Source organism: Botryllus schlosseri, chromosome 5 (genome assembly GCF_051294905.1).
Source record: "Botryllus schlosseri isolate E-star chromosome 5, Bs_hap1, whole genome shotgun sequence".
NCBI lineage: Eukaryota > Metazoa > Chordata > Ascidiacea > Stolidobranchia > Styelidae > Botryllus > Botryllus schlosseri.
The window spans coordinates 18,560,024-18,587,690 of NC_137240.1; the positions used below are offsets into that span (position 1 = coordinate 18,560,024).

The 27,667-nt window shown below is 41.1% G+C and overlaps 1 protein-coding gene across 2 annotated transcripts; it reads left to right on the forward strand.

Annotated features, from left to right (window-relative positions):
• Window positions 1-816: 816 nt before the first annotated feature.
• Window positions 817-27,667, forward strand: LOC145439852 (contactin-associated protein 1-like). 2 transcript variants are annotated; one of them, XM_080317503.1, is made up of 9 exons: window positions 820-6,455; window positions 6,766-6,894; window positions 7,868-7,933; window positions 9,811-9,876; window positions 19,477-19,593; window positions 21,588-21,742; window positions 22,768-22,906; window positions 25,022-25,204; window positions 27,521-27,667. In XM_080317503.1, the coding sequence occupies exons 1-9, from the start codon at window positions 6,314-6,316 to the stop codon at window positions 27,523-27,525; spliced, it is 1,002 nt and encodes a 333-aa protein (XP_080173629.1). In that variant the 5' UTR covers window positions 820-6,313; the 3' UTR covers window positions 27,526-27,667. The 2 variants fall into 2 exon arrangements, with proteins under 2 accessions (XP_080173630.1, XP_080173629.1); XM_080317504.1 differs by lacking the exons at window positions 9,811-9,876; window positions 19,477-19,593 and having other exon boundaries at window positions 817-6,455.

A 27,667-nucleotide genomic window follows, 5' to 3' on the forward strand; every position in this document is an offset into this window, starting at 1 on the left:
ACAGTTTTCAGGGGCAATCGTCAGCAGATAAGGAATATCCAAAACTTGGGTCTAACTACACTTCATGCATCCGATAGGTCGTCATATGACCAGATTCAACATAAACTACATGCAGCTAGTCACCAATCTTCAGCTTGAACACAAATTACTTTTTCTGTAGGTGCATTTTAATAAATGTTGATTCAAGTGCAGATAAATTGAAAGGTGTACGGCCTCTGTCCAATATCGAAAATTTCTCGTCACTATCTTTTTAGCACACGCAGACTTCTGCGATAAATGCTTTCCAATTGACGAGTTCAAAACCACGGTCAGATTGTGATCCAGTACCCTTAGGGCGGTCACGGGAACACTTTATCTTGAATCTAATGTGGGCGATCGATGAGCTCTTTGAACATATCTTTTAGAAAGTTCCTGCAAGCCCCGGGTTGTTCGTACCATGCATCTGCAGTCACGTTGACGCTTAAATAATGATTTGCGCCTTAACAATGTGTGAAGTTGTTCCACCGTTTGAAATATCTTCGTGATTGCTGTAAAGTTTAGCAAGGTTGCATTTGGTAGAATCATAGTGATACGAGAAAAAAAGAAGTACCAAAATATACTTTGCGGAGGAGTAAATATATGATTGATCATAGGATTGCAGATTAGATCCGTAGGCCTAATTATGATGCGTGTTGGCGAAATAAAATTGGACTGGTGTAATACGATTCAGAAGTGCACCGAGTCATATACGCAGTTTCGTGTATCAGATTCGAGGGCGTAATTTATGTTCGTCATGATATTCTTATGATATAATATATTACACCGTTGTGATGCATTGATGTGTTCTTCCTGCTTGAAGCTCAATTCTTCGTTTACTTCGAGTATATATGGAAGTGCAAAATCCTATTAGGATCAGTTTTCAAGTGGATGTTTTTGCCTGTCGGTGATGAGATAAATTAAGTTTAGAGAATGACATCTCCAGTATATTGTAAGATATATGAATGAATGAAGATTACCCACAATGATGGCAGGAATCACCTTGATTTACTCATCAACTTCTAGAGGCTATAACTTCAATCCGTAAAATCTATTTGACAAAGTGGGCCAGAGGTATATATCGCTATATGATGACGCGGGTAGATCGATTATCTAATCAAGATTTGGCAAATATGATGACGAGACTTACCACTAATGTTCCATATAGGGCTGCACATTACCCTCGTCAATCAATGAACAGTAATCGCCCAGGCGCGCTAAAAAATACCCCGATATTTCATACCTGCGTCTAAAATTCCCATTGCAGAAACACCACATGCATATTTATGTGATTTTATAGTGTCTTTGGACATTCTTTTGACCTACTTGAGCATAGGATAATTGTTTCACACTATGCTAATTTATACAAAAAGGAAGCATGTCGCACGTTGCATGCAATGGTAGGTAGAGTGGCATATCATTCAATTCGGTGTTCTAGCTTGGTGTAATTCGCAAATTCCCGCTATATATGCTCTTGGAGCATAACTTCAATTCTATGTCGCAGGAAGAGGACGGATTATCTTGAATGCTGTATGGTTTGCATCCCATGATTATCGATTGTTTGTGTATATTATGTAGCCTATATGATTCCAAGATAATCAATTAGCCTATACGACGACGTATAGTGATGCGATTATTTCCTCGTATAACAGGAAATGGTTTTCGGTGAATTTCGAGGAATTTTCTAGGATCATGAGCGCTTCCCGATTGACATTATGAGCTAGATTAGAAGTAGATGATGATCTGCGGCATCACTGAAGTTGCATCGAAACTCCAAACGCTGTGTTACGTGATTGAAGCTACATATAGGGGTCCTTTTCACTCACATTTATGTTATTGATCGCTGATCCTGGGTAGGATAGCTCCATCATGATGAAAACATTCTCATTTTTATACTTTTCGGTTCATCATTATAACGTGATAGCCTACTTCTCATTCGATAATTACAATGATATTCAGCATCCAGTTACACATCCCATTGCAGTATGAAGGTTTGTGTGCAGGTCACTGATCAATGTGAGGTATAATATATTTTTCGTCAATACTACTGACATTTCTGGTCGGTAATGCAGTTTGAACAATATGAAGTCGTTTTTGTTTTCGTATTCTTATTCGTATTTTCTCATGATATCGCAATCTCTCGTACCTGCTCACCGATATCATCAGCCTTTATAATGGAATTGAAGGCGATTCAGCATGCATTATTTTGTATACTCGGCCACGGCACACGAAACCACACTTGCCTATCCGTATTAACGACGGTTTCTAGACCTCTGAACCGACCATCAAATAACGTGATTGTATCCATATTGGAAATATTTAAACATATACATGATACCGGTATCGCTGTTGAATTTTCTTGGGTTCCAGGACACGCAGGAATTCCAGGTAACGAAAAAGCCGACGAATTTGCCCGAGTAGGCTCGTCAACGCAAGATCAATCGAGCCAAACTCTAATCATTACCGTGCCAGACGCTAAAGCCGCGATGAAGAGAGTTACCCAGGAGATCTGGCAATGCGAATAGTCTGCCGATGAACGGGGATCCCACTACAAGCAATTCCACAGCACACTCACCACAGGACCCGAGAAAAACGAGAGTCACCATATAGAACGCCTGATATTTCGATTACGGTCAGGACACTGTGGAGTAGCATTCCATTTATTCAGAATTGGCTGCTCGGACTCTCCGATGTGCGAAGAATGCGATGTCATCAAAACAGTCGAACACTTTTTGATATCGTGCAGTAAATACGACTTTCATCGATCATTTTTAATAACCTATTGCAATCAGTTACATGCAGTGTTGGGATCAAGTCACTGCCTTCGAGTCACGAGTCATCTCGAGTCATTGCAGGTTTTGACTCGAGTCAAGTCAAGTCAATCGATTCTCAAAGGTAACTCGAGTCAAATCAAGTCACTCATTTTTTGGAGGTGACTCGAGTCAAGTCGAGTCAAGTCAAGTCAAGTCCCGAGTCAAGTCACAATTCAAGTCAAATTGAATTTTTGAAGTTTGGGTGATATTCAAAGTCATTACATTTTGCTAGCTGTGTGAAAGACAGATTAATTGATCATTTGTCTTGAATCAAATAACGCATATCCAGGTAAACATACATGCAAAAAGACGTTGTATCCTTCCCGTACACGTAGAACTGCTAATAAAATACGTAACTGTATACAGCTCCATGTTACAGTCAGTTATTATCAGTCAAAATATAGGACCTAATACGAAGCTTCGAGAAGTTGAAACAAAATGATATGGTACGATAGACTACACCCATCTACACATCCGTGAGAATATAAACGCACAAATATATTTGTTCGATTTAAATCATACGAGAGGGTTGCCCCGTTCAGTCTGGATATCGGACAGGCCGATGCACACTTGACCATATCCTAGCACTACATGATGATATCTATTAAACGATTTACAATCAACGCTCCGCAGTAGCAATATTTGTGGACTTCGAACGCGCGTACGACACGGTCTGGCGCAAGGGCCTCCTGGCAAACATTTTTGCCATCGGTCTACGGGGTAAAATCATTAGGTGCTTGTCGTCATTCCTGTCGAAGAGAACCGCTCAAGTTCGTGTGGGAAATGATCTGTCACAGACATTCCATATCGAGACAGGCATTGTACAAGGCAGCGTAATCAGTCAAATATTGTTTTTGATCATGATTAACGACCTTCCAGAGTGTCTTTCCACCAAGAACGCTCTGTTTGCAGACAATCTTGTGTTTTCGGAGTCTGGACGGAACATGACCGAGGTATCCGACTCCTTACAGAATGACTTGGATTGTCTTAAACAGTGGTGCGATCAATGGGGGATGAAAGTCAATACGACAAAAACGGTGTCAGTTGTATTTAGCAACCAAAGGAAAATACCAAATATCCAATTTAAATACAGTGGTCAGAACATAGCGACAGCAGAATCGGCAAAGTACCTCGGAATTACCTTCGACAAGAGGTTATCATACAAACTATATGTTGAATCTGTTTTACATAAATGCACTGCTCGAATAAACTTTCTGCGGATGATTTCAGGAACCTCTTGGGGAGCTGCAAAAGAAACTATGCTAACCTTGTATCGTACTCTTATTCGATCTACAATTGAATATGGAATTGAGGCATTTCATTTTGGTCACCGACGATATCTAGAAAAAGTCGAGCGTCTGCAAAACAACGCACTGCGGCTTTGTTGCGGAGGGATGAGGAGCACCCCAATTATTTCCATACTGTCTGCGTGTGGGGAAATGCCGCTGGACATACGACACAGGTATTTATGTATGAAATTCAGATCCAAGGTGAATGCTGATTCGCAGCACCCGTGGCGAGAGCAGCTTCTCCAGTTATCGTGGGAGGAACAACGGCCGAAAAGAAAGCAATTCGTTTGCTTCAATCAAATTACATATCGACCGAATTGCGACGAAAATGGAGATGGTCTGTTGCAGTTGAGTAAAATAACCCATCCACCTTGGACGTTGCGTCGAGCACGTATAGATTTAACATTGACGAGTCTGCAGTTTAAACAATGTTCCACTTTGTTACCGCTAATCAATAAACATATCTGTTGACGATTCTCGGGATACTTGCAGATTTTCACTGACGGATCGAAAATTACGACGGGCACTGCGGCGGCGTTTTATGTATCGCGAGCTATCAACGGCGCAACCACTATCATAAAGGAATCGAGTTCCTTCACTGCAGAATTGGTGGGAATAAGCTTAGCTCTACAATGGGCTGTGGAAAACAGCAATACCAATATACTAATACTCGTGGACTGCTTGAGCGCAATTCAAGCGATTGACAATATTTATGGGAGATCACATCACCTCGTCGCACCAATTTTACAGGCGATCCATCGGATATCGGAGGCAGGATACGAGATCGCTATTGTTTGAATACCTGGTCATTATCAAATTCCCGGGAATGAAAAGGCAGATGAATTGGCCAGACGAGCGAGTCAAGCCAGTGTCCAAACGACTGAATTCAAACCTTCCGTACGAGACATCGCGGCTTCGCGTCGGAAGGCGTGCATCGAACTATGGAATACCCGCTATTCACTATCGGATAAGTCACAACAATATAAGGAATGTTTTCCAACCGTCTACCACAGAGCAGACGTGAATGGACTACCGAAAAGGTATCAAGCGATCATGTTCCGACTACAAACCGGGCATTGTGGACTAAAAGCACATCTATTCAAATTGGGAATAGCAGATTCAGCCAATTGCTCAACTTGCCGCCAAGAAGAGAGTGTCGCCCATTACTTATTGACGTGTCGAAATTATAGACACCAGAGAAGAGTTCTCGAGGACTCGTGTCGGAGGAAGAATATCGCTCCCCCAGTCACAAACTTTTTGACTGAGACGCATATTTTTCCATACGTTGTGGAATTCGTTCTCGCAACAAAGCCATATATTTGAGTTTATATTTTGTGATGCAATACCCACCCCTAGATGCTAAATGACTTTTTCGATATGGCGAACAAAACCACTTGCGTTATAATCGCCAATCAAATAATAATCAACAACAACAACAATACAAGAGGGTTGGTAAATGTGAGCACTACGTAGGCCCAAGGATTGAGCCGTCTAAAAAACAGAGACACATTGCTATGTAGCTACATCTTCTACTACTACTACTACTACGACTGTACGACAGCGTATGCTGTGATCGTTTAGTTTGCGGCCAATTTGTTTGTGATTTAACAATGGAGGATCAGTGTAACGTACAATCAGTAAATGACTGGTTGCTCTCACAAAGGTCACCGGCGTATCTCGAACAATCCGAACATACATAATATACAGTGATTTATTCGACACCGTTTACTTCATGACTTGAAATTGACTCGTAAGTTTTGCTCCGAGTCACGAGTCAATGCACAACTGCACATTTTTGAAGCTCCGAGACAAGTCAAGTCAAGTCATTTTTCCAAAGTGACTCGAGTCAAGTCAAGTCATACGAAAAAGTTGACTCGAGTCTGACTCGAGTCAAGTCATGACTCGAGTCATCCCAACACTGGTTACATGTACCGTTCACCATACGCAACCTACTCTCGTCATCGCAATTGTCCACCGCCGTCGCTGAGTTCGTGATAAGTTGTAATAAGTTCATTTAATTACTGCTTGGTTTGAATTTCCTGACGACCGTGGCGCACAAGGCCATAAATGGCGGAAAGCACCACTCATGTTTGTGATGATAATAATAATGATAATAATTCGTATTTTCTTATTACCAGTGGAAAAGTATATTTTGCAAGCCTTTGTGAGCAGTAAAACTTTTGTGTGGTGGTTGAAATGCAGTCTCGGCAGCAGATTGAAGATGTGTACATGAATGAAAATGACGATGTGATGTATCGATGCAAACCGCTGTCCCCGGATACGCCATCATCAAATTCGAGCCAACTGCAGATAACGACTTTAACACAGAATAACGAAGGTCTGTCTACTCAGAAATTATAATTTCGCTGTAGAGATCATAAACAATACGACATATAATTTATTTCAAAAAAATCATGTTTTGAGCAAAGTGAATGTTTTGAAACACTATTTGTTTTAAATTCAACCCTACGCCGTGGGCGCCTCTATGATATAAATTACAATGGATATTCGATGCGGAAATGAGTCAGTCCGTGTTACTCGACTTAGCCCGGTACCCATAAACTTATGATCCGAAATCCAAGTAAATACTTGAGTTAAACTTAATCTACAACCGAATAAAAATACATGAAGGTGTATTTTTTCTGCAGATATCGTCAAGAAAAAAGACAAATTCAAAGTGATCATCTCAGTGGTGGTGGCTTTCTTCTTTATTGTAATGTTGGTTTTGTTCGGATTGCAAGCACACTGGGCTTTCGGAAACAACAATCAAAATATCGGTATGTTATAGTTGATAAATGAATGGCTGTCGTATGAAGACGAAAAGGCTACATTTTAAGTATTTTATCTGCACCGTAGGCACCAAAAATAGTGGCTACAGTTGAAACAAAAATGGGTATCGGGGTCCGAGACATTTGTCATACCGTGTCATCGCAAATTTTCCCCAGGGTACATCCACAGTTCAGTTGCCTATAAATTGTTCGGCATGAGTGAATATCTTCTCTGAGATCAGTGAAGGATATTCGTTATCTGTTCTGATTAGCCAAAATCGGAATACATTAACACTTACGGTCCACGGATTACTTTCCATCTTTACCATTAATTTTATGAATTATGTTATAATATCACAGTTTCCCTCAGCCAATCATCCGCAGTTGTTCCAATTATCAGCCTATTCTTTGGGTTAACGTGAACCATATTAATTTATCGTAAACAACAACCTATTTGCCCAATATATTGGTTGAATTAGCATCTATTGTAGTTAAAGTGAATAGTATTGATGGTATGTGTCTCAGCTCTGAATTGATATTGTTATAGAAAACCCGCCTTTGTGACCTTTATGATACTGTTAGGCTTAGCCTACATCAGTCAGATACTGACTGTAGAGGATCAATGTTTGGAGTCTGGATCAGACTTTATTCGTTCACCCTACTTTTAGACAGCCAACACTGCTGGGTGTGAAATCGATGCAAACTCCTTATTCTTAGTTCTAAATATAAACTTATGCGGTTATTTAAAATAATATTATTATTATATTCTTTATCCACAGTAAAACTGGTAGATACACACATAATCCGGGGAGCAACCTGCCCCCAAAGGAAAATGGCGAGATTGGAGTAAATTTTTAAAATTTATCATTTTTAAAATTTATTAATATTAATATGAACTATATAAATCTTTGTATTCTTCGTTATCCGACGCTGGAATCGCCTTTAAAACTATTGTCCTGACTTACTTAATTCTAACCTGTAGAGTTTAAGGAAAAGATCGAACATGAAATCAGGACGGCGGAGAAAAATCACCTGGATACGATTCAAGGTATTCTATATTGCCTTATGGTATCGCTTTTTAAAACGAGCCATGTTATGTTTGATTTACCGGTGAATGGAAAACAGACATCAATAACGACATCTCTAGACGTAGGCAAATTATAGATATATTTAACAAAAAATATTCAGAGAAAAGTAATCCGCTTCAGTTGCAGACACGAATGCCTATTCATATAGCATAAGTTCGACATTCTGAATTGCTTTTAATCAATTTCAATATTGATTCTGACATATGATATGAAAGTCTACAATGGAAATGCATCATACGCCTGTTGCACTACAACTCGAACAGGTGGAAATCGCCAACTATGATATACAACTGCATGAGTAGGCCTACTACACATCGTTGAATTATCTTCGCGATCAAAATGTCAATTACGTTACGTAAAATCATGGCCATCAACACATGGGGAGATATCTGCTATCGTTACATAGAAAAGGGAATTCCTATACGTTCTGTGTGCAATATGATGACATATCGTCATGGACACTTTCAAAATGCGACAATGTGACCTAACAAGTGATAAGTTGAGGTAGGAGGCTAAAAGGAACTCTTTCCAATCCTCGCTACGACTGTATGTGTACGAAATATCTTTTGTGACCGTTCACCTCTTCAACTCAGAGATTAACCATCAGTTAGTGATCGTAAAAGGGAAATCGCAAAGACATCCGTAAGACGGACATTCATTTTGAGCCAAGCAATCTATAATGCAGGATCACCAACACGCAGCCCGCGACCTGATTTGAAATTTCAGAAGAACGCTTATTAAATTGATTTCCCATTAAAATATTGCTGTTCAAAGCAAGCTGTCCTCTTCTGCCCAGTGTTGTTTCTGGTATTACTGGCGTTTGACGACTACGATGATCATTTACACCAGGCCAATCCTCCCTTTTTTTATTCCGTATCTGCCGACTTGTAGCACGGCTCACTGCTAGGCTTTTATAAGACACCGCTTACACGGGTGATCTGGCGAGAAGAGCCTAGTAAAACCTCCAACACATAATCTGAGCACCACAGAACAGATGCGAACAGCGAGAGAAAACCATGCGCCCCATAGAGAAATGCCAATTTGTAATCATGATCTCCTCATTGCGAAGGAAATTTGTTCCTGGTGGGCCTACGTTTGTTAGAATCCAATATCTTTCCACTATATCGACAATCCTGATGAGAGGTCAAGAAATAAAAGCATGCAACAAAAGGCACTAACTGCAATTGGCCCGCTCAACGACGCAGTACAGCATTGATACCTTCCCTAAATTTTCGAATACACCCCTTGTACCCACTCTACCGGGGAATCTGATCATATGGGTGATAAAAGGATAAGTATGTGATGGTAATATGTGAAACTATAGTAATATTATTGACGAAATTCGCTCATGAATATGGAAACGTTTCGCGCACCGCGCGACTAGAACACGACTGCTCACGATTTCGGTGCGCAAAGTAACTCGATATGGGTGAATAGATTAGTATAAGGAGTTCACCGGCAATGATCACGAACAGTTTAACATGGGTATTTGGCCTCCAGTTAGTTCATTACGTCAAAGCACCGGGATACGGCCATAGGGTACATAAGTAATTGAAATACGGCCGCGAAGAGCAGAAAGGTTAGCTAATACCCCTGCTTTAGTTGCTGAAGAGTGTTGACAGGTATCGTGCGCAGCTCATAGTTCAAAATAGAATGAAAGTGATCATCATGATATTTTTATTGTATTCGTATTTCTTCAATAAAATATTATTTCTTATACGCCGCCGTCACCCATTCAATTATTACTATCAACTAACAAAATCTTGGTATTCTTCTTCATCGGACGCTTGAATCGCCTTCAAAGCATAGTTCTGATTTCCGTGATTCGTACCTTCAGAGTTGAACGAAAAGATCGAACGCACAATGAATACGTCGGAGAAAAATCTCGTCAATACGATTCAAGGTATTTTGTTTTAGCTTGGTATCGTTTTTGAAAAAAGAGCATTGTTATTTTTTCTTCGTCCGTGAATGGAAAACATACATCAATTATGACATCTGCACACATAAATAAATTCTATATATATATCTAAAAAATAAATATTCAAAGCAAACTAACCCGCTTCTGTTAGAGGAAAGAACGCATATTGGTGATGCATAAATTCGGCATTCGGAATTGACTTTTTTCAATTTTAACATTGATTTATAGATAGAATATGAAAGTCTACTGTATAAATGCATCATCCGCATCCACATGTTTCACTTCAACTCAAACAGTATAAGGAAATCGACAACTATACTATTGCGACTATACATGATGAGTACTAAATATTGTTGAAATATCAGCAGCTCGGTCAGTAAATCAGATCATTACGGAGGATGAAAATTATTAGTAATTATATCGAAGCTGTATTGAAAACCCAGACCAGGTCTGGATGCCGCCTGACAAAGTGCTAGGTACGAGTTAAAATTCCTGGAAGCGCAGGTGTACGAGTTCTGAAAGTAAAAGACTGAGAAAAACTGCTATAGACCAAGGTTTCGTAGCTAGCTAGCTATCCCAACGGACAGATTCATGGCACGGAAGGTTACGACGGTTGATAAGAGTATTCTGAAATACAGACCTGGGCAAAGTGCGGCCCACGAAACTATTCTGTGTGACCCGCGAATGGTTGCTTGGAATTCAAAACATAAAACTCGCTTTTTGTATGACTAAATCTGTTGTATCAAATGAACAGGAAATTCGATTACTTTGAAGTCTCCTCATTAATATGCCACGATGACGCTGCCTACGTACCTGGCATGCGTAATCCAGATTCAAAATAAAGGCAATGTGGCAAAGTATGAGTAGCAATTGAAGTCACAAGAAATCCCTTCATCTATATAGTTTACTTCAAACCTTCCTTGTGGACTTTGTCACATTACACATTCTCCGGTATGTTTTCAATTTGTGACGGGATATGTTTCCAAATCCCTACTTCGCAAAACAAGTCGATCAGTGCTCGCGATTACTATATGACTCATCATATCTATCACCAATAAAGGATTAACGGGCATGCCAAAAACAAAGAAAGCCGAAAACTGAAATTCAAAGAAGGTTTAGGTTTAGAGTTTAGAGCACTAAATATTTGCTACTGGAGTCAGGGGTAAACCCATCCTTTCAGTTTTTGCCGATCATGTCGCCGAGATTAGGGATTTTAATTAAAGTCGGTCGTACGACAAAAGCACGAAACACTTGGTCAAGGGAGGGCGAAGTTCGGAAAAACTGCAAGCTTCGCTCAAGATAAAGGCAATTTAACCTGCACACTGCTCGGAAGGAAGAAACCAAGAAAATAAGCTTTGTACTATATTGCATATACATTTCAGTGAAGTGGTTCACGAACTTGGAGACGTGAAAGTATCAGAAGTATGGCGCGAAGCCGAAGTTTATTGGAAAAAATTTTCGCTCTCTGCGCGATATACCCCCAGCTTGTCGTTGTTGCCTTGTCCGACTTGGATCTTTCACAATTCTCTCATCAACAGTCATAATCTTCCATGCCATCAAACTATCCGTTGGAATTGCTGGCATTCTGGTTGCAAGTTTTAATATTTTGTGATATCATGATAAGTGGGCGCGAAATTATTCACTATCATAAAGGGAGGCGTGCCTAAAAAGTTTTAGAACCACTGTTTTACGTCCTCTCGGTGAACGTCGTAGCGATAGGACGTGCCTTCAGCGCGATCATTACGTTTGCGAATTAGTCCGGAGAAAGCCTTTGTAATTAGTTCTAGGGGCATTCGTCTCGCCTGACAGCGATACTGTTTGTCCATTGCTATAGTTGTAGCCAGACGTTCTAAGATGAGCGGATCTGGCGGGCATAAGCGCCCAGCTAGTGAGGAAGCCGAAGGTCCTGCATCAAAAGGTAGGAGTAGCGGATCTGTCATCCTCTGCCCGGATGACACCTCGGTAGTTATTTCAGGAATCGCTAAACCTCTGCGACGGTACAATCCGATTACTATCAATCGCAGTTTAATGCGAGTCATAGGCGGTTCGTACAAGGAGATTAAGGTCCTTCCCTCGGGAAACCTTTGTGTAGTTTGTTCTAACTCAAATCAGGTGACGAAACTCTTGGCGTGCACCGATCTTGGTGAGGGGAAAATTAAAATTGAAATCAAGGCAGAGCTATATCGTAGTAAACCATTGGAAAGTCGGGGCGTCATATCGGATGTTCCTATCGCTCTATCCGACCAGGAAATACTTGAAGCTCTTGAAAACTCTCGTGTCACGTTCGTGCGTCGCTTTCCGTATCGGGGTGTTAAAGGCCTAACGAAGAGTACCTCTGTTCTCTTATGTTTTGCATCTCCCACTCTACCAACTGTGGTGCAAATAGGTTTTCTTCGATTCCGGACCAGGGTCTATAATCCGCCACCCACTCGGTGTTTCAATTGTAACCGTTTCGGGCACAAAGCTAAGTATTGCAGGAGCGCACAAAGATGTACGAAATGTGGAAACAGACATACATACGACAATTGTAATAATGAACTACAATGTGTCAATTGTGGCTTAGCACACTCCGCGGGATATGCGGGATGCTCCCGGTTTAAGAAAGAGGCGCGAATTCAATCTATTATGGCTAATGATAAGTTAAATTATTGGGACGCGCGTAAATTGGAAGAACAGAACACCGCCTTTAAAGAAGCGGTAGTTGCTGAGACACGGTCAGAAAGCTCTGTACGTCTGAACACAGAGGCGCATACACCTACAGAACGAGCGTCGAAGCCCGTTGCGGAATCGAACGCCGTCCCCATGCACAGTATATCAAAGAGCTCTGCATGCCTTGCCCAAACAAATGGTAACATAACGATCCCAACCGAATCCTTCTTCACCTTCATTGCAGAAGTGATCAAAAATACCCTGCTTTCATTTGCGGAGAATAAGACAGTTGATATCGAATCGATCATCGCGAAGTCCGCGGGAGAAAACCTCGGTATATCCGTACCGATTCCCAGGAAAAATAACGAAGTAGCAATGGACTTATCTGCCAACAGAGCAACTACGCCAAATAGGCCTACCATAGTTTCGAATGTAGAACCGGTCATATCCATCCCTGACGTGCGACGGTTTGAGCCACATGGCTCCACCTTGGCGACACCATCTATTGCCTCTATTACCAATCCGAGCGCCATGGCAACTCACAATAGTTCATCTATTCCTGACTCCAATGTATCGAGTAACGGAACACAATGCCGATAAGAATCATGCAATGGAACTGTAGAGGGATATACCGGAAAATCCACGAATTGAAATATTACTTGGAAAATCTTGACAAAATGCCCGACATCATTGCCCTGCAGGAAACGCACCTCATCGATAAGTAGCCTACACGCCCAGAATTGCGAATTACAAACTTATTAGAAAAGATCGCGACCAGCACGGAGGTGGTGTCTGTATCTTTGCCAGACAAGACCTGTCTTTCTTCGAAGTCCCCGTAGACAACATTTATCCTATAGAGGCCCAGATTATCAAATTGCACGATTTGAAAATAATGAACGTGTACATCCCACCGAATCGAGCAATTTCACACGCTCTCTTCGAGCGATGCTTTGTGACGTGCAACTCGAGAACGATCCTTTTGGGTGACTTCAATTCTCACCATCCAATATGGAGCAGTGGCGCCATCAATACGAATGGTCGTCATCTTCACTCAATAATAGACGATAATGACTTGGTTGTTATCAATACAACAACGCCAACTCGTATTGATATTTCCGTACCGAGTACCACACGGACTTCACTTTTAGACCTATGCATTGCATCTAGAGATATCGCCCCGAAGATTGTGGCCTCGGTGACGGACGAACTATTGGGGAGCGACCATTTTGTTGTTATGAACGACTTGCAGTTATCCAGTCAAGGGGATGATTTCCATTACCGATCTTGGTCCTTCAAGAAAGCCAACTGGAACGTCTTTCAAAAGCTATGTTCACAATACTTTAAAAATCTAGACGAGATTACTATAGAAAAGATCAGCAACTCGATAATCAAAGCCGCGACCGAAAGCATACCCCTCACAAAACCTATCAAAGGAAAGAGTTCTGTCCCATGGTGGAACGAGAGTTGCTCCAGGGCGGTTCGCCGGAAACGGGCGGCCTTCTGCAAATTGAAGCGATCCTTCAGAATGGAAGATATCGTAGTCTTTAAACAGAGGCGAGCAGACGCTAGAAGGATCATACTTTCAGCCAAAAAGTCCTACTGGGATAACTTCTGTAGTTCTCTTGATCACAATTCTAAGTTGTGCCAAGTGTGTCGTGTCGTGCGATCGATTAACGGTTGCAGCAGATCCTGGAACCAGATCCGTGTACTCAATCATCTTGACAACCATCTGACTGACAGCAAGGACAAGGCCAATGCTCTCGCAAATAGTTTTGCTGAAATCAGCAGCAACAATAATTTAGATTGTCAATTCCTACATCGGCGAACTTTAATGGAAACCAATCTTTCGTTGCCCCCTGTCGAAAATAATACCCAAACACTCGGAGTGAACGCGCCATTCAATATGGTAGAAATGAAACGTGCAATAAATAATCGCAAAAGCACTTCTCCGGGAGCGGACAGAATCTGCTATCAGATGCTGCAGCACCTGGACGAGGAAAGTCAGTTGGTCATGTTAACAGCCATCAATAACATTTGGGCAGTTGGCTCTTGTCCCGAATCGTGGCAGCATTCAATTGTTGTGCCCATACTTAAGCAAGGTAAAGATGAAACCAAGATATCCTCGTATCGTCCTATCTCACTCACCAGCAACATGTGTAAAACAATGGAGCGGATGGTTGCAAATCGTTTAGAATGGTGGCTCACTGAAAACAATTTGTTGAACCACCATCAGAGTGGGTTTCGTCGACATAGGTCCACGAACGACTGTATTCTCGCGTTACATGACCATGTTTATAAAGCCATTTGGACCAAGCGGTATGCCATAGCAGTTTTCCTAGATATAGAAAAGGCATACGACATGGTATGGAGAAACGGAGTCATTCTCAAGCTTCAACGTCTCGGTCTTGGAGGTAATATTCTCCATTGGTTACACTCTTTCATGGCACATAGGACGTTCCAAGTTCGCATTGGCAACACATTATCGGACGTGCATGAACTTGCGAATGGAATCGTGCAGGGAAGTGTTATTAGTCCTCTGCTTTTCTCAATAATGATGAACGACCTTCCTGACAAAATTACAACGAACATCAATTTGTTTGCCGACGATGTCTGCATATGGGATTCTAATTTGGTCATAAACAATGTACAGAACGATATTAAGGATTCTCCCAAATCTGCAGCCATAGTTTTTACGAGGCGCCGCAAAGTCCCCACGATTCGTCTTAGTCTGGGCAATTCCATTTTGCCTGTCGTAAAGGAATTCAAGTACCTGGGAATCCTATTCGATTATCGATTGAACTATCGGAGTCACGCTCGCGCAGTGACTGAGAGATGTAGTAAACGGATGAACCTGTTACGTCTTCTATCAGGGACATCTTGGGGCGCCTCGAAATCGAGCTTATTGACGCTATACAGATCTACCATACGATCAATAATCGACTATGGTTCCGAAGCATACCTACTCTCCCCAAAATACGTCATTGATAAAATACAGAAAATTCAGAATAAAGCGCTTCGCATTTGTTGCGGAGGTATGAGGAGTACGCCAATACACGCATTGCAACATTCGAGTGGGGAGCCTCCCATATGGTTGCGACACTTGCAACTCTGTCTTAACTTTCGTGTCAGGATAATGGTAAATGTGAACCATCCCCACAAAGACTTAATAACTGGCTCATGGCACGAAATCTTTCCCGGCAACGACTCATTCCGAACCTTCAACATGTTAACAAGACCGGACATGTTTGAAGAGCCAATCGTCCAAAATTACGAACAGCCTCCGTTGCCACCATGGCCCAGCCCAAGATCGGCGTAGACTTACGCCTAGCTACGTTAATATCCAGAGATATCCATCCCACTTTTGCAAAACAAATCACCGAAGAATACATACACGAGCATTATGCGGGGAGCACCAGAATTTACACCGATGGCTCGAAAAACGCATCTGGCTGTGGTTCATGTTTCTTCGTTGAGAACAGAGACGACTGTTACAGCTACACCCTCGACGGTCACTTATCCGTCCTCTCGACAGAATTGAACGCCATTCGGAATAGTTTAGAATGGGTCAAACACAATGGTACGCCTGAAAGTCGTGTGGCTATTTTGTCGGACAGCCAGAGTAGTCTGGTGGCGATTCAAAATTGCTCTCCGGACAATGAACTCATCGCCGATATCCTCCTCCTGGGATCGGATTTACATGCACTAAGGATCGAAATTGTTTTGGCCTGGATCCCTGGCCATAAAGGTATCCGCGGCAACGAAAAAGCCGACGAAATCGCACGAAGAGCAGCACTGATGCCACTCGTGCGAGATCCAAACCTTCAGCAAAAAATTACTATGAAGGAAATGAAATCCCACATTGCCGATATATGTCGGAAAAAGTGGATCGACCACATGAATGCCCATGACGACGACTCGCAATATAGAAAAATTATTGGAGATATCAGGGACATTACCCCAATTATCGATTTGTCACGCAGAGAATCTGGAATCCTAATTAGACTGCAGACTGGTCACTCTAGGCCAGGGGTGGGCAAACTACGGCCCGCGGGCCGCATGCGGCCCGCCACGCCATTTTGTGCGGCCCGCGAGAGTCTAAATAAATTTTTAAAAAATTTGATAAAATGCGTACTAAAAATCGAATTAATGCAGGGACTTGATTAACTTTTCTTATTATATTTCACCATGATAATTCTAACTCTAAGACAGTGGTTTTCAAACTGGTGGACGCACCCCCCTTGGGGGCGTGAAAGCATCTGAAAGGGGCGCGAAGCTGAGCTCGACTGAAAAAATTTTTCGCGCTACGCGCGATTTTCATCCAATTCAGTGTTATTGCTATGTATTTTGTCTGAATTACATATTTAAAAATCTCTCATCCATAGTCGTAACCTTCCACGCCATCAAACTACCCGTTATGTTTGCTACCATCCTGGTTGCGTTTTGTGATGTGACGATAAGAGGCCGTGAAATCTTTGACCATCATAAGGGGGCGGGGCGTATCTTAAAAAGATTGAGAACCACTGATCTAAGGTAAATACTTCATATCACAGCGGGATAGCTGCAACGAGATTGACATAATTTGGATCACCAGTGAGATTTTAGATTGCCCACTTCATTTTTAATTATTTCAGTGATGTGCTTATAAAAAAAAACGATTCGGGCGTGTTATAAGCACATTCGTTGTCTGTATGCGTGGAATGGGGGTATCTATATTTTATCTACACAAAGTAGAAGCGTGTTTGAAGCTAACATGGTTATGATGCTGTTAGCATTGTGTGTCCTGGAACTGAGCCAAAAGTGGAATTACTAAATCTATGAACAGACCACTGCTCACAGATTTATATTTCAATCATATTCTAAGAATAGGGCCAACGGCCTTTTATCTCTATAGTTTTGACAAATTGGTTATTGAGGTCCGCCTGCCTATGAAATCTCGCCACTGTATGTTTCTGACGCGTGTACGATATCATCAAAGCAATATTTGGCTTGTTTTAAATAAGCACATATATTGTCTCCACGTCATATATCAATATTACGTTTTGGGTTATAATCCCAATTTTATATAGTGCGGCCCGCGAATGAATTCAGATGTTGAATGCGGCCCGCGAGCTCAAAAGTTTGCCCACCCCTGCTCTAGGCTGAACGGTCATCTACACAGAATTAAATGTCATCAAAATGGCCTTTGTGATGCATGCGGGATCAAAGAAACCGTCGAGCATTTCCTCCTCCATTGCCCTAAATATGACCGTGCCAGGATCAATCTAATTCAGACTGCTGACCAAAACAGGTTACCCCTAACGCCCGAGTCCCTACTCACAGACGCACATACTATATGGCCGGTCATCGAATTCACGATTTCAAGTGGCAGAGATATATAAAGAATTGTAATTCCTTCAGATAGTACGGGAGTATTTATCGCCAGATATCGTCCTGGGGCAAAAAGCCGAGTAGCTAAGCCCCACTACCCCCCCCCCTCATACCAACCTACCTACCTAACCACTGTTTTAGAGTCTTATTAGAGGAATGTGGATTTGGGTTTAAAGAGAGCTAAAATATATCATAACATTGTTTCGAATCATGACAGCTAATAGATATTTTTTTAATTAACCAGCATATTCTTAGTACCTATTATCAACACATTCACTGAGCAGCATTTATTAACAATGTAATATAGAAATAAAATTGAAATACGCTGGAGAATATATCTAAATTTTTTCACTCGGCCCGCCAACGTATTTATTTTTTTCATTTGGCCCGCGGAGGAAAATAATTGCCCATCAGCTCAAACTCGAACTATACACAGAGAAACAACAATGAACTGGAGGTAATTTCCGAGAAGCGTGAAAAAATCCAGTTGGCCCCAGCTTCGCTCTTCCCTTCATATTCCTCACGCACCCTTCCTCATCCACCCCAAGGAGTGGGCAGTTTAAGAACTACTGCTCTCGGGCTACGAGCGCGACAAAAGTTGAGAAACACGGATTTAGAGTCTTGAAGAGCTATTTTATCATTTCATCTAACTCTGTTCGTTACTATGTTTGCCCAATCAGAATTGGATATTCTATATATGTGAATTGAAGATAGACAAAGCTGCGCATGTACGGGAATCCAATTCATTTTCTATAAAGTTGAGGTAACTTTCTCAATATGTTCTGGTATAGCCTATATTGTGGGGGATCCAGTTCCATGAGCAACGCGAAGTCGTTCATATCATTCACGTCATTGACATGAGTTTTTCAATGATTCTTATCGCCAGCCAACGGAGTTTCGTGCAGAGAGAGGTTCCCACGACCGGATGTTCCTACAATCGATATTGACAGCGGTGCCAGAAGCCAAACCATCGCATTTTTCAAGGAATTCTATTCCTCAGCAAAACCGGACACCGTCGACTGGCCCCTCACCTGTTCAAGAGTGGCTGCGCTGATTCCCCACTCTGTAACGTGTGTTACGTCCCCGACACAGTTGGCCATATACTGTTGCATTCCAAAATATATGACTTACACCGGAAATTCCTTGTCGACGCATGTATAACGCTTAATATACTGCTTACTTTCGCTAACTTATATACCCTGCCGCAATTAGTTACCCCGCGCGGTTGCTGAGTTTGTTATTCCATGTACCAATTATATCTGTGATATAGCATGTAACTACGATCCTAGAAAACACATAGTTGTCCGTGGTGCACAAGACCGGAAACGGCGACAGGCACCACTTAAGACTCACGATTAATAATAATGATAATAATCTCCAGCCAGCAATGCCTTGAAGTGAGGCTCAGTGTACTGCTTGCTCACTTCAGATATTGATTCCTTTGTCAATATACCGCACGGGGTTAAAATCAGCTACTGCCACGGATAGGTCTACAGTCGCAACGGTCCATTTCAAGTACAATGTATATTGTGTTACATATTGTTGACGTAAGCCTACTTTTCATGTTAGACGTTTACACCTGTCATCATCTCGTTATACGAGACGGAATTATTGAATCCGGATTTTATGAAGTCGGAAAACCAGGAAATCGATACAAGGTTTATTGCAACTTGTTTATGGGCGCTGGTAAGTAAAGAAGGCCTACGTTACGAATATCTGAAATCCAAAATTTCTGAGTTTCGTTTACATGCACTACGATTAATGTGTTCGCATAAGGGAATTGCAACGCAATACCTTACATCGCTGATAAATCACCAATATGCCACATATAGCACAACATGAAATTTGGACAATAAGTGTTCCGCAATTTGAAGATATTTTACTGCCCTGCTTCAGGTGTAGCACATAACGAGAACATTATTGAATGTTAGTTAGATACATTTCGAGAAGGGATAAGCGATCCGGGAGATTTTTGGCCAATTTTCATCCAGCCATATCACCGGGTCATATTTCAAACCTGGTATATAGAACGGTGTTTCTTAACAGGGGTGGTGCCGGATACACTGCTCAAGGGTGCTCCGATGAAATGCAGTCGACATATGACAAAATGAATGACATACAACTTATGAGGTCATAATTGTTCAGCTGATGGTGGTGACCAAAACAGTCATTACAGGCAATTACGCCGTGAAATTATGTATTGGTCAAAAGTGATAAACTTGTTTTTCAGTCACTATAGGACCACCACAATATTTGACCGAACAGTGATACGGTGTTGGTCCATGAATTATTTGAGTCATCAGCTTCCCATTTGTTGCACTCAATGTATTCTATGTTCTGTGTTAATCCGACGTTCAACATATTTATCATTAGACTCGCACTGTTGTAGGAGTCCCGCCAATAACGTGTGGCGGTGACTGCAGCCTCCATATCTGTCTGCTTGGCAACATTTTCAATGACTTACCAAAATGAAAGGAAGTGACATGCCATATTCAATGTATTTTAAATCTAACTGGGCTATATGTCTTGTCGAAGCTGAGAGGATTGAATACACTAATTGTCCATATCAATGAAATGTCGAGGTACGGACAGTATTGGGATGACTCGAGTCATGACTTGACTCGAGTCAGATTCGAGTCACCTTTTTCGTATGACCAGACTTGATATAAGTCACTTATGCAAAAATGACTTGACTTGACTTGGCTCGGCGTTTCATAAGTGTGGATTGACTCGTGACTCGGAGCAAAATTTACAAGTCAATTTCAAGTCATCGAGTAACAGGTGTCGATAAAAACCGCTGTATCTTGAATATGTTCGGATTGTTCTCGATACGCTGGTGTGACCTGTGAGAGGGACCTATTTCATTCATTCAATGATTTTGCGTTTTACAGAACCGGCATTGTTCTAGTACAAATATAAATTGGCCGCAAATGGAGTGATTGGAACTTACACCGTGTCCGTACGCTGTCGTTGACTATTAGCAAAGTAATATAATAACAATGTATGTATCTCTGCTCTAAAAACTGGTCCTTGGTGCTCGGAGCTCACCTTAAGCAAACCACTTGTAATATATATATTGAATTCGAATATAATTTATAAGTTTATAAGTCAACCATCGTCACAGGCCTAAATTGTATCCTATGGATAATATGTAGTTTGGTATAGTGCATCGTATCAATTTGTTACAACTATCTTAGACGGCAGGTATGCAGGTACTCACGTAATTTAGCAGTTCTACTCATGCGAGACCTATGCAACGTCTTTCATTGTTTGAAGTCTTTATTTGTTCCTCGATTAAAAAATAAATGGCGAGTCAGTCTGTATTTCAAATAGTTAGGAAAATGCAATAACTTAATCATGCCTGGTACTTCGAAAAGACAACTTGACTTGAATTGTGACTGGACCCGTGACTTGACTCGACTTGACTATAATCACCACCAAAAATTGAGTGATTTGACTTGACCCGAGTCATCTTCAAAATTCGAATGACTCGACTTGAACCGAGTCAAAATGTGCAATGACTCGAGATGATTTGTGACTCGAAGGTGGTGATTTGATCCCAAGGCTAGGTACAACGTGTTTCAGTTATTAAGCACATGCAGCACGAGCCGGGCCGAATATCCCGGCATTGAAAACACATTGCAAGATGTCGCAAGCTGGTAACATTTGATAATTTTTAGCGGTAACTGAAATCTGGCACAACTCAATGAACGAGATACAGGCAACTAGGTGCACCGGTTCAGCTTGCTACTCGCATAGACCGAAATACAATATCGCTATGGATAAAATTGTGCAGATTACCAATCATTCCAAACAGTGTCAGCAGTACATTAAGGTAAGACAGTACACTGCTCCTACTCATGTATGGCACGGGTGTCGAACATACGGCCCGCGGGCCGCATTCATGGGCCACATTATAACCACCCGACAGTGGTTTTATTGTTTTACTATAGCCTTCTCACCAATAGGATCCAATTCTCAGACATTGACATCATATTACGGAAAGGCAAAATGTGCACACTGAAGTCTGAGGTTGATAAAAAAATGGGCCAAATGTAGTTTTCACAGAAGCGAAAACGCCAATGCGTAACCGTATATGAATGTTACGTGGAGATACAACACAGATATCCAGCTATCCCTGGATACAATAATTACAAAAATGTAATTCAAATATTTGTTGTCGCACTCCTTTATCATTTTGTGCCAAAAGGTCCCGGCGTCCTCAGAAATCCTAGTCGCAATTTAATACGGATGAGCCATCACGTTTATAATTACCTCTAATATATTCAGCACAAGGCATACCGACACCCAGGACTAATTCCTCACAATGCCAGATTACGGCTTATTCAAATGGAGCATATGAATATGCCAACGTATATCGTGGATTCAGCCGCTGATTTATCGGTTTATATTACTTATTGCCAATTCCACTGTCCGCAGATAAAGGTGTTACTAGGATATTACCCATATGATACGTAGTATAACGTAATATGGAATCGGTATTAAGTATTCAAGAAAAAACAAAGACGTGAATTTAGAGATAACATTTTTGAATCATTTGACAGATCCGACCCACAAGCAATTTATGAGTTTGAATTCGGCCTGCGACTTAAGTTCAGTTTGCTTCCCCTGATTTATAGTGAATAATAAATTGATTTAACCCACTTTGAAACAAAATGTAGCAGCGTTTTGATGCTTGTTCGCGCGTCTCTCTTCTGGCCCCAGTGGTGAATAAACCATCCTTAAATAAAGGGTATACTATCAACTAGAGCCGTTATATTGTGAGCATAAGCAGCCTTGTCATTTTTCCAGTCACTTTTATTTGTTAATTAGTGTTGATATGAACACAAATTCATTCAGTACCGATGCCAAAATTCTGCTCTCCTGTACAACGTCAGTCCCCTGTATGGATACTGGTCATCAAGGGATGGCGAAAAAATGCAATATTGGGGAGGTGCTTCATCTAAAAGACCAGGATATTGCGCATGTGGGGAAACAGGTAACTATAATGATTCAATCTTCAGGTACGCAGAATAACGTTGGTGTCATATTCAATCGCACTATATAGCCTACCACAATTGCCATCGTTATCGTGAAAGTTTTGTACTCAACTACTAATCGAATCATTCTGTTATTTTGTCCGGCACCGAATGGTGCAAATCGGACAGTTGGTAAAGTTAGGATTACACACTACGGAATAGTATTTTTGATTGGATCGATTCGCGATGATGCAACCTAATGTTTCATGTGGCGCTAATTACGAAAATCCAAATATTTCTTCGTATAATCTATTCTTTTCAATTTATAACTCCCCTGATCGATTTTTGAAAAATAACTAGTTTCAAAAGTAATTGTGTGAAGTAATATAGACTTAATAGGAATCAAATACTACCCGATATGATGTAAGAGATGGTCCGTCTTGAATTGCGCTAGAAGTATTTAAAGCTAATGATAAGCATGGCTGTGTTTGAAAAGCGCCGCACCTGGTTTCGCTCCATGAGCTCAATTGATTGGGGAAAATATTTTCAATTCTGCATCGAAGCTTTTTGCATTCTGTTATTAAAAACTATAACTCGATCTTACCCACATGGCTACGCTGCGTATAATTGCCGTTACTGTCGCATGCAATGTCTAAGCAACCGAATCTCGTGTTCGACGGATCACAAAATAGCCTATTTTGAAAATACTATCAATTTGCAATTCTGTGATTCAATTTTGACTAAATTGTTTTTTGCTGCACTCACTGCTTGAGAAAATTCCTACTCCTAAATTTTCATGTTAATCTGATGATCGGCGGGTGATCGTCTGGTCAGCTTGATTTGGAATCACCTACCATTCACACATGTGCAATAGCGACAGTCATCAATCAATCATAGTAGAGATACATCCGAGTGCCTATTATGCATGCAGTTGGCTTCAACCATTAACCAACAAATTCGACTTGTTTAAATGTAACTCTGTCATTATAACGTCTACTGGTGTATTGAACCCTTGGATGGGGAACGGATGTTGATTAAACAGTGAATTTTATCCCTACACAGCCGCCCACCCTTAATCCACGGACGGTCGTTGTTGTTGTTGTTTATGGTATTCGTGGTGTTTCTCTTAGACTTGTACAAACTATTCATTTAGTTAATTGACGGTCAGCTAACTATCGGTATTGGATTAGTTGCCGAACACCTGGAAAGCACGTTCCGTGTTTTTTTTTTCTGCGTGAATCGAGATACCCGTGTTCGGTTAAATGATGTTTGTGCACTGTGCAGCCATTACTAGCTCAGAGCAGTGTTGGGATCAAGTCGCAAGTCATTGCGAGTCATTGTACATTTTCACTTGAGTCAAGTCAAGTCAATCGATTTTCAAAGTTGTCTCTAGTCAAGTCGAGTAACTTTTTTTTAGGGTGACTCGAGTCAAGTCACGAGTAGAGTCAGAATTCAAGTCAAGGTTGCCTTTTCGAAGTATGAGGCATGATTATACGTCATTACATTTTGCTATAGCTGTATCAATCTACATTTCCGTTACGACGAGACAAGTCAAGTCAAGTAAATTTAGCAAATTGACTCGAGTCAAGTCAGGTATGGAGTCATCCCAACACTGTCATAGAGCCGTATCACTGCTAACAGTGGCGTAGCTATCGGGTGGGTTTTTGAGGTCGAAATCTCTCCCATTTCAAACTCGACGCCATGTACTTTTGAAATGTCCATTCTATGTCAAATACTTGCGATAAAATAAAATATTAATGTGTGGCCTAGGAGAATGAAATCTAGTTCAGTACGGTTCTTAGCATTTACTGACTTAGCATCCCCTACATCAGAGGTGGGCAATTATTTTACTGAGAATGAGAAGCAGTAAATATGTAAGAGGTCTAGGACAAAAGTTTCCACTGTATTCAGCGGTGTAATAATTTTTGAAATGTCTTTTGTTCTAGTTTTAGTTCTGTTAGCGAGTTTTGAAAAGTGAATTGTTCTAGTTCTAGTTGCGTATTTTGAAAAGTGAGTAGTTCTAGTTCTAGCTGCTCTTTTTGAAAATCCAGTAGTTTTCATTGAAAATCAATGCCTTAAATTTATCACAAATTAAACTTTAATATGGTTTAAAAATACAATTTATACTGTTACAGGAACATGTGACGATAAACAGACGAAATGCAACTGCGATAAAAACGGACCACCAATGACACAAGACGAAGGCTATCTGACCGATAAATCAAAATTACCCGTCACGGAAATGCGATTCGGCGATATCGACGGCACAAATGAATTCGGATGGCACACGCTGGGAATGTTACAATGCACTGGATCAGGTACAAATAATGCTTCTATTAATCGCTTCGCAGACGTCGTCGATTGTATGCAGTGGGGATCATATCCTACTAATTTGCCCGCGGACTACTTCAATTATAGCATTGAAATGCAGGTGTTACGTTTCTCTCTTATAAACCCCTGTGGACGTTACGATTTGCCTCGATTTCATTTTCTGATTTATTAAACCACAAATTTTCTTGAACGGTGATCTCAGATATCGTGGGCATCTGGTTATGCAAGACATTATCGGCAAGGTGAATTATAACCCAACATTAGGATGCTAATATAGCTCATTTATAGTTCATACTACGTTATATTACAACAAGTAATTGAAGAGAATCTTTGTGGTGCAGCACTTTAATATACATTTTAATAATAAATTCATTGCAGAAATATAGTAAAACACGAAGCTTTTCGAGCTGACACTCTTCAAGGGCAATCGTCAGCAAATATAGAATTTCAAAAACATACATCTAGCTACATTGAATACAACCAATTATGACGTCATAGAAACAAACTACATGAAATACAGGCAAACCGCGAGCGCAGCTAGTGGCCAATTTTTAAATTGACTAAAAATTCCTTCTGCTGACACAAGCGCGATCGGTGGATTTTAATATAAGTCGATTCCAGTGCAGACAGATGGAAATTAGTGCGGCCTCTACCTAATATAGAGAATCTTTCATCTCGATAGTTTTTAGCGCAAGTTGCATTCTCAGCCAAATGCTTGCCGATGGCAGAATTGATTACGTTCAAGTAATCGCAGATCAGTTACGGCTGTGTCTTCGCGAGAGTCCAATGAGCGCGATCTAATAACGCTCGGAACATGTTGTTTGAAGCGTTCCTGCAAGCGATGAGTTGTTCTTCCCACGTACCGGCAATCACAGTGGGACTTGAAATCATAGACTATTATTGCTTTGTTGAGAAGCAGGAAGAACATCTTTGCGCGTAGCAGGAAGCAATTGTTTGATGGTAAACACAACATTAGTTTTTACGTTATCGTAACAGCTATTTACAGCAGAAATCAATTGCTTTTCAAAACGGGAAAAGATGGGCCCCAACCACATTAAATGTAGCCTATATATACATTCTCCTCAGACCGTGTGTTCGTGTTTTGTGATTTGCTGGGATTGAAATTACTGAGTTTTCTAACCACGGAACTCTTGATGATATGTTCAGGGTACCCGTTATCGATTAGAATTTTGCGGATATATACTCGCTCCGCGTGTAATTTTACATCCGAACATATCATCAAGGCTCTGTGCACCAACGTGCCAATCAAATTTAGTTTACGGCGATTCGGGCTGAACGAATTCCAGCGTATATATTGTCCTGTAAACGTTAGCTTCCGGTAAACCGAAGTGACAAAGCTTATATCCCGTTTTTCCACTAGAACGTCTAAGAATGGTAACGAGTTAACTAGCCTTTTTTCAAATGTGAATTTTAAAGACGAGTGTAGAGAATTCAAGTTATCAAAAAAGCCATCGAACTCCGTCTCATTTTGACAGATAACGAAGGTGTAGTCGACATAGCGACGGTACATGAATGGAGGCTTGGTTTTATCTGCGGCGAAAAGTCTGTCTTCATGGAATCCCACAAATATATTAGCTAAAATCGGGCCAAGAGGGCTACCTATAGCTACACCGTCGGTTTGCATGTACATGGTATCTTTCAAACTAAACTCAACAGAGCAAGTAGCCGTATTAAGAAGTTCAACGAACTCCTTACGCGAGAAGGAAGGTGGAGCTAAATCATCACCACCATATAGCGCATCCGCACAAATATCAATTGTCTTCTTCAGCGGCACGTTCGTGAAGAGGCTAACGATATCATAAGAAATGAGAAACATATTCGAGTTTGGAAGGTCGGTGATTTTCATCTCGTGCGCGAATGTAAAAGAATCAGCGACACAATGCGAACCATATGGAACGCACGGGTCCCAAAATACCGATAAGCCACTTCGCGAGCTTGTGCTGAGCCGATCCAATCATAAAAAGAATTGGTCGAAAGGGCACGTTGGTTTTATGAGTTTTTGGCAGTCGTGGCCTTTGTGCCCTGACCGGTCTGACGGACGCGTAGACCTCAGGTGTTATGGAGCCGTTTTTCTTGAGGCTGAATAGTCGGTGCTGTAGCCGTCTTTCGATATTCGCAATTTCGTCGAATTCAGCAGCGGGACCAAGTAACTAGTACATGGGTTTATTGTACAGGTCCCATAGAGTCTCAAAAGACGTCTTAGCGTACCCTTGATAAAAACCAGATTACAAGAAGTAATCGTTTGTTGGATTCCATTGAATACGTTTGTATATCTTTTGCAGTATAAATCCAACAAAGTATCAAGCAAGTGGCGTATCAGGGGATGGAACCGGAGAAGAACATCGTGTGTTCGTTGTTTTTGTACAATCACATTGGATAGTTGGATACAAACTCGATTTGAATAAATAAAATCTTTTCATGAGATCATG